Source organism: Musa acuminata, chromosome BXJ1-2 (assembly GCF_036884655.1).
Source record: "Musa acuminata AAA Group cultivar baxijiao chromosome BXJ1-2, Cavendish_Baxijiao_AAA, whole genome shotgun sequence".
Taxonomy (NCBI): Eukaryota; Viridiplantae; Streptophyta; class Magnoliopsida; order Zingiberales; family Musaceae; genus Musa; species Musa acuminata.
The window spans coordinates 22,953,646-22,962,517 of record NC_088328.1 but is presented as its reverse complement, the minus strand read 5'-3'; the positions used below and the strand labels follow the sequence as shown (position 1 = coordinate 22,962,517).

The 8,872-nt window shown below is 43.0% G+C and overlaps 1 protein-coding gene across 1 annotated transcript; it reads left to right on the top strand.

The window, feature by feature from the left end:
- The first annotated feature begins 2,633 nt into the window (after positions 1-2,633).
- Positions 2,634-5,458, top strand: LOC135599124 (rust resistance kinase Lr10-like). The gene is made up of 3 exons (XM_065093883.1): positions 2,634-3,543; positions 3,880-3,905; positions 3,990-5,458. The coding sequence occupies exons 1-3, from the start codon at positions 2,708-2,710 to the stop codon at positions 5,153-5,155; spliced, it is 2,028 nt and encodes a 675-aa protein (XP_064949955.1). The 5' UTR covers positions 2,634-2,707; the 3' UTR covers positions 5,156-5,458.
- The last annotated feature ends 3,414 nt before the right edge of the window (positions 5,459-8,872 follow it).

Sequence of the window (8,872 nt, the reverse complement as noted above, 5' to 3'; positions counted from 1 at the left end):
TCCAGAAGCTTGCCAAGCGAAGCTCGTCGGAACTTGCCAAGTGGATCGTCGCAAAGTCCAGGAGTTTGCCGGAAGTCCGCAGGAGCATCACTGAGGGTTCATCGGATGATCGACGGAAGTTCGCCGGAAACTCGCCGGAAGAAGCGATTGACGCACCGAAGCAAAGCTGCAGAAATTGTCTTAGATCTAATCGTAGTTAGCACGTTGATTAAGTTGGAAAATGGGAGGTGATCCCATTAGCTTAATCTTGGGGCAATTGGGCCCCTGAAAGACTGAAATTGGGCCGAATGGAGCTAACCATTCAGACCCTGATTGCACTAGGAGGTGCAACCGCCTGGGCTAAGCCTCCCAGCGAGACTGGGCGGTGCAACCTCCCCAGCCGGGAGGTGGCACCGCCTGAGCTCAGTCTTCGAGCAAGACTGGGCGGTGCAACCTCCCTGACAGAGAGGTGGCACCGCCTGAGCTCAGTCTTCGAGCAAGACTGGGCGGTGCAACCTCCCTGACAGAGAGGTGGCACCGCCTGAGCTCGGTCTTCGAGCTCTGCCAGGCGGTGCAACCTCTCCAGTCAAGAGGTGCAACCGCCTGATCCCGGAATTCCGGGATTTGATCGTTTTGAGCTCCAAATTTGAACTGGGTTGGGGCCTATAAATACCCCACCCATTCAGCACTGAAAAGATACAGACCTATACCGAAATCTTGATCTTTTCTGTGATTCTAAGAGCTCAAAAGTGTTGTAAAGCCTTTAAGTCTCCTCCTTCTGTTCTTCAAGTTTTGAGTTGTAAAGTGAGGAGAGAAAGGTCTGTAAAGGTTGTCTCCTGAGCCTGCCAAAAGGAGAGAAACTGTAAAAAGGGCAGTTGGCCTTCGCCTAATTGAAGGAAGGCCTCTAGTTGACGTCGGTGACCTCGTCGGTGGAGGAAGCCAAAAGTGGAGTAGGTCAAGACTGACCGAACCACTCTAAATCTCTGGTTTGCGTTTATTTTGAGCACTTTATCATTACTGCAAACCTCCTTCATAACTACTGCATTCTGCGCTTTTACGAACAAGTTCTAAGTGCTGTTCTTTCCGAATCTGCATTCAGACGTAAATCGGTGTTTTCGTACATTACAGTTTACGTTTACGTTTTGATTCTGCAAAACTATCTTCTACGCCTTCACGAACAAGTTTTTAAGTGCTGATCTGTCCGAATCTGCTTTCAGACGTAAACTAGCGTTTTCGTACGATATTTACATTGCAATTTACGTTTACGCCTTGATTCTGCAAAACTGTCTTCTGCGCTTTTACGAACGAGTTTCTAAAGTTCAGATCCCTTTGAAACTGCGTCTAGACGTAAAAATTACGTTTAGACGTAAACTGTGTAAAGACGTTTTAGACGTAAACTGAGTTTAGACGTAAATCTGCGTTTAGACGTAAAACTGCGTTTAGACGTAAATCTGCGTTTAGACGTAAAACTGCATTTAGACGTAAATCTGAGTTTAGATGTAAATCTGCGTTTAGACGTAAAATCGCGTTTAGACGTAAATCTGCGTTTAGACGTAAAACTGCGTTTAGACGTAAATCTGAGTTTAGACGTAAATCTACGTTTAGACGTAAAACTGCGTTTAGACGTAAATCTGCGTTTAGACGTAAATCTGCGTTTAGACGTAAAACTGCGTTTAGACGTAAATCTGCGTTTAGACGTAAACTGCGCTTAGACGCAAACTGCGCTTAGACGCAAACTGTGTTTAGACGCAAACTACGCTTAGACGCAATCTGCGCTTAGACGCAAATTGCACTTAGATACAAACTGAGAATTAGCTTTTGCATCATAATAGTTTTTATTGAACGAACGCAGCTTTTGGTTTTAATCGCTGTAAGATTTCCGCTGCACTAATTCACCCCCCCCCCTCTTAGTGCTCTCGATCCTAACAATAAGATGGTTCACCTAATTTTATCTCAATAAGAAGACCTAACGATCAGGTATAAAAAGGAACCTATCAGCTCACACGAAGGGGGGACTCTCTACACATTAACCTAGGCATACAGTTTACACTGTTGTCTTCTCCCCTTCGTTGACTTAAGCATCAGACGAACGACTCTGGACAATCCCCAATGTTGGCTTGTCATGCAGGATCGTCAACAGATAGGAGGCGACCCGCTATCAAAATGCAATCATGAGACAACCCTGAGGACACCTAGATGATCCATCCCCAAGGATGAACATTACAAACAGGAAGATCCTAGACTACTTATCCGGTCATCCCAAAGTAGGTCCATGCCAACAAAACAGCTTCCAACCAGACTTCTTGTGTGGTATCACCTCACCAAGTCAATCGCATCAGCTAGGAAAAGGCACATGAATGAATTTACTGTATATTTATCGTACTCATAACACTATCAATAGTAAAACATTTATCACACATTTATAAATCAAATAGTGATGACTTATTCAATATAATTCTAGATATTATTTATTTTGTTTTGTTAACTTTTCTAACTTATGATAGAATAATATTAAACCTCTTAATATAGTAAATTAAAAATTAAAAAAATTGATTTTTTTAAATAAAAAATTGATTTTTTTGGCATGTGATAATATAGTATTTGTGTTGGTATTGTGTCCAACAAAAGTCCAGTCTACTCTGCCAATAGTTTATCGCAGCCATCATGGAAGGCCGATTGCTGAAGAGCCAGCCTTCACTTCGCTGACGTTGAACACTAGCTGTACGCAATGGTGCCCCTGACCTCCTCCTTCCTCTTCACCACCGCCACCATCTTCTCCTTCTTATTTCTGTACCTCCCAACCCTCTCCACGTCGCAGAACAACTATTCCTACTTCTACGAAGCCTGCAAGCCGCATGTTTGCGGCACCGTGGCGGTCACCTTCCCCTTCTTCTCCACCGAGCCCTTTTGCGGCCTCCCCGGATTCATGATTACCTGCGACCCCTCCTCCTCTCTCCCCACCATCACTTTCTCTGACCGTCCCTACCAGGTGAACTCGATCTCCCTCGATGATTCCTTGCTCTTGGTGTCCGACTCCCAACTTGCCCAACAGCTCCGCTCCAACTCCTGTGACGCCGCCGGCTTGCGCAACCACTTCCTCCCTGCCACCGGCTTCGCTCCCTTCCAGATCCCCAAGTGGATCTCCTACCTCAACTTCTCCTGGTGCCATCGCGACGGGGGTCCGCTTCCTCCCAACTTCACGAGCGAAACCGTCAAGTACGGTGGCTGCCAAGGGAACAACAGCCTTTACTTCTTGTCAGGGACGTTGAACAACGACACCATCCTTCCGGCGTCGTGCGTCCATGCGTTGCTGCCCATACTGCTCACGAGCATCGTTGACGCTAAACTCACGCTGGCGAAGCTCAAGAATTCCAGCGTCGTGCAGTGGGACTATCTCTTTCCCTTAGTGGACAAAGGGTTCGCTCTGCAGTGGGATTATAACTACACGGACTGTTCGGTTTGCCAGGAATCCGGCGGGCGGTGCGGCTACAACCAGACCACCGGGAAGCCGCTGTGCTTTTGCAAGGACAAATGCAGTCGAGATGGAAATGTTGGTGCCACCAAGTAAGACTTTTCGTCTCTTCTCTCTATTCGCCTCTCTCGTGGAAAGAATAGGCACGTCTCTTTTGGTGAATGATCCGCTTGGAGTAGTATGAGCCACAAAACTGTGCACGCGACGGAGAAATCATATAGAAATTGAGTTCTCCATCACAGTCAAACAACCACCACCCTGGACCATTGTGCCAGTCAACTATTTATGCCCCAGTCCTAATAAGTTCATCATCACGTCATTTGTGTCCTTGCTATGGTAGTAGTGTCCAGTAAACTCCACTGTAGTCATTTGCATAGATGCAGGGTTTGTTGTGTTTAATTTGTGGATGATGATACTTCTCCCTGCAGGTTTGGCGCATGGAAGATCGTTCTAGGTAAATCGTCTCCAGAATCTTTCTGTGTGAGTTCTGTTTCCGGCACTGTTCTTATACAGTACTCTTGTTTGATCATGCATGCAGCTGCAGTTGTCCCAACAGCATTCCTAGCAGGGATCTTCGCATTCGTCAAGTTCAAAGAGAAAGGGGCATCACTCTTTCACCGTCTGATCAGGAAGAGAAGCACGAGACCAAGCGGCGACTCTGAGATCAAGGAGTTCATCAGCAACTACAAATCAATGCTGACCACAGAATACTCGTACGCCGACGTGAGAAAAATCACAAATGGGTTCAAGGAAAAGCTTGGGGAAGGAGGCTACGGCAATGTTTACAAGGGGAAGCTCCCAAATGGACTTCTGGTAGCTGCCAAGGTGTTGGAGAAGATCAAAGGCAATGGCCAGGACTTCGTGAACGAAGTGGCCACCATCGGTCGAATTCACCATGTGAATGTCATCCGGCTTCTAGGCTTCTGCTGCGACGGCACGCGCCGAGCTCTGTTCTACGAACTCATGCCCAGAGGATCATTAGCTGATTTGATATCCAAGGAAGAGATGCGACAGAAGCTGGGTGCTCAAAGACTGCTCGACATCGCTCTTGGGATCGCCCGGGGCGTCGAGTATCTCCACAACGGGTGCGAGAAAAGAATTCTGCATTTGGACATCAAGCCTCAGAACGTCTTGCTGGACAGCAGGTTGCAGCCCAAGATTTCAGACTTCGGATTGGCGAGATCGTACTCTCGAAAGGACAGCAGCGTCTCTTTGACAGGCGCCCGAGGTACCGTCGGCTACATAGCCCCCGAAGTGTTCTTGAGAAGCCTCGGGGGCGTCTCCCACAAGTCGGACGTGTACAGCTTCGGGATGCTTCTGCTGGAGATGGCCATGGGGAAGAAGGATGCGGCGGCAGAGACGGAGCGGTCCAGCGAGAATAAGTACTTCCCCGACTGGATCTACAATCAGTTACAGGAGTGGCTGCGCGTGGACATGGAGGACGTGGTGGCGGTCGTGGAGGAGGATGTTGCCATACTGAAGAAGATGGTGATGGTGGGCTTGTGGTGCATACAGACCGATCCGGTTAGCCGTCCTTCCATGCTCGGAGTGGTAGAGATGCTCCGAGGGGCTGCCGAGCTCATCGACATGCCTCCGAAACCTCGCCTGTTCTCTACCCCGAGGCAACAGCCGAAGGAGAGCACTAGCTACGGTGATGATGGCACACGGTCCTTCTATTACACATTCGAGAGCGAGTCGTGCTGATGGCTTTGGAACTGCAGCAGGAATTGCTGTGTGGTAGCAGCAAGCCCTGCTGGTATCACGTTGATCTCTTTTGAGCGTGGCACTCAGATCAGGGGAACACAGAAGGAAGGCTAAGAGAAGAAGGGGAGCTGTTCTTCTTGTTCCTTGTGCTTGCTGATCTGAAGCATCACAAGCGACTCCACTCAAATGCAGTAAGAAAGTTCTGAAACATATCCCCTTCTGTTCAAGATTTAATGTTTGATACTCCTGCGTGTGGAATTTGCTCATCAAAATAAGCAAGATTCTTTGCCATTCCAAACTTAATACCTAGATTTTGGTCAGTCAAATCTTACAAAAAGAAAGTCAACATGAAATATTAACGGATTTATCCCTGGAATTAATTTTGATTTAGAGAATATTTTCCCCTAACTACAAATGGCCGATGTACGGAGGATGTTCGATCGGACCCGGTCCGGTTCACGGGGCATGACCCAACACGGACAGCGGATTCGGATTCGAACTTGCATCAAGTGGATCCAACCCACCGTTGGCTGCACTGCGCACGCCGAGAATCCGTGTCCTGTCGGCCTTTTACGCCGAGCGGAGGAAAGCAGAACTATTGGATCCAAGAAACCACAGCTTCGTCGGCTGGGCAATCCATGCCGGATCGAACGTCCATGGCGCATTCATCACCATTGCAGCAAAAGAGCATTTCTGCTTTCAAGACCGGCTCAGGAGAAGAAGAGAGTTGGCAATGGTGGCGGTGACGGTGGTGGAGGAAGAGATACGAGTCATGGAGCAGAACGCCTGTAAGAAAACTACAGGTCTGGCTTGATCAAGCAGGTAATGAAGGCTTTAAACAGGCCCTTCATCGGCTGCACTTGATGAAATGGAAGCCCAAAGGGTAAACTCTTTATTAGCCAAAGCTTAAGCTTTGGTTGGTTGATAGCTTAGGTGGGTTTGTGTTTCAGTATTTAAATGTCTTAAGCTTTCATCAAAGTCATTAAGACTATTTTTGTCAGATGATGAAGTAATCATGCTAACCCAATTCAACGAAAGAAATGAGAATTTTTATTGATATTGTGTATAAGTTTATATGCAGAAGAAGATATTACAAAATATATGAGACATGAGAAGATCATGTTGAGATCATGATCCTTATTATTGATAATACTTATCATAATTTTTTATGATTTAAAATATGAGCCATGAGAGATACATAATTCACTATTTTAAACTTTGTTACGAATAAAGGTAAAATCAATAGTTATGCTTCGTTCGAGAGTGAAATATAGGGCCAGTACATAGATATGTTACCTCGATATTATCACAATATATAGATGGATAATCAGACAATATGACAAATAATTTATATAGTAATGATTGAATCTAACAAAGTTCAATAGTTATAAAAATAATCACTCGATATTCAGTCTCCATAAAAGATTTTACGATCCGTAGAAGATTTTACAATAGAAAGTTACTTTTTGAAACTCCAATAGGATTGTGACTAAGGAATACAATATGACCACTAGTAGATGTCCTATCATTCTTATTATTTGTCCAATCAATATTTAAAAATGCATGAAGCAATGTTGGAGTTCTTTCGGAAAAAAAAAAAAAGCAATGATTAATAATACCCTTTTAAGTACCAAAGATGACATTTAACGGTTGTTCAATGATTTGAAGTAGGCATGTGTATAAATTGAGATAATTTATTTATTATATATACAATGTCCAAACGAGTGAATGTCAAATATTATAGATTACAATAACTTCACAATACTAAGTGGCAATACCAAGATTAGTACTATGGTCATGAATATATTTATATTAAGAAAGAAATAGACTAATTGCTATGTAGATGACTTGAACACTAAGAAAATAGTTGAGGACCCAAGATCTTTGATAAAAAACTTATTTCTAAGTTGCTAAATAAACTAAATAATTATTATTGATTTATTACTTGGAATAATTAAGTCATCTATGTAAACTAGTAAAAAAATGATTATGCCCTCATGAGAATAAATAAATAATAAATTATTAAATTAATAATACGAAATCCAACTAAGACTAATAGGTTCAAAGTTTATGATACCAAGTACGAGGGGCCTACTTGAGATTATAAAGAATCTTGTGTAACTTAGATATATATTGAGGAAGATTCAAGAAAACATATAAGTTGGTTCATAAATATCCTTGAAAATATGATCATAAAGACATTTTTTATATCCAACTATTGAAGTCTCCAATTGTTAGATAAGATAAGATAAAATAATATAAATTATTATTATATTCACAATTGGATTGGTACATTGAAGAAATGCCTCTTGTTTTATACTTATCGATTTCATTTGATATAAAAAATTCATTTGTACATTATAAGATTTTGACTTAGACGAGATGAGACTAAGTCCCATGTGTTGAGAAACCTGGGGCAGCATCATATGCGCAGCAGCAGAAGAATATAAAATAAAAATCTAAAATTTCCTGAAGAAAATAGTTTCTCGTTGTCGTGCGAAGATTGGTGTGCAAAAATCGATAAAACCGAAAACTACGCATATGCGAAAGATGTGTTACTTAGGGAGTTCGTATATTTTTGAAAACCTACAGATCTATGAGAGAAGATGAAGGAGGTCAACTATCATCCTCTATAGTGGTGATCCACATGGCAGATGCGACGAAGACACTCCTCAAATCGTCACACAATCCTCCTCTTTACGTGCACCACGTGATTAAGAAGGTCCTGACCCTTCTTATTGTCCACATGCCCTAAACCAGGGCCGTCGATAGAGGAGGAGAGTGAGGGAGGAGTATAGGAGGTGGCATCCAAAATTAGTTTAGCCTGTACCCCCTTTGGTTCCCTTTTATTTGTAGAGGTCCCTATCAACTTAACCATAATAGATCTTGCCATATTGGGTACTGGATCTCCATCCAACTACCCAAGCCTCTTGGAGTAATGAATTTCTATCCAATAATATCTCATTAACTTTTATTGGATCTTATCCATAAGATCTAATAATTCAGGGGCTCATTAGATATATAACAAGATAGGAGCTCCAACGGATATCTTATATCCGAACCTCTACTCGTTGCAACACTAACCATATATGTGTGACCATCTAGACCCAATATTAAGTTGGTCATGAGTTATGCCTTTCAGAACACCTTCTAACTCAGTAAATTATTATCTCCAAAATAATTTACTCGACTCATTGGCTATAGATGTACTAGACTACTTCGCCGTAGTCCCTAGACGATACAGGGGAATTCAATCCATTGAACATATCTATCCTCAATTATCATGTATCTATAATCTCTCATTCATCTAATATCTCAGAGATCGTATATCGGGCATGATGCTGCCAGACCCATATGGAATGTACTTGAGTTTTGCTCTAATCAGATTCTCTTGGAGAGTTCTTTCTCTTTCAATTCGAATGACCATAGCTAAAGATTTTTCTAAGCAAGAATATATAGGATATTCCTCTATCGATACTCAATTACTCTTGTAAAGTTGGCTGTCACTCCATGGCTGTGCTAGATCTAGAACTTCTTGACCTATAAGTCCGGTATCAAAGAGTGAAGTACTCATACAGGACATTCTTAGTATCTTAAGTCTAAGGACCAAATACACAATTGGGACGACGAAATCTCTATCTAATAATGAGTTATCATTAACTATCCAATATTTCGTGAGCAGATCAATCAGTGAACTTATTCTCCAATAAGCACATA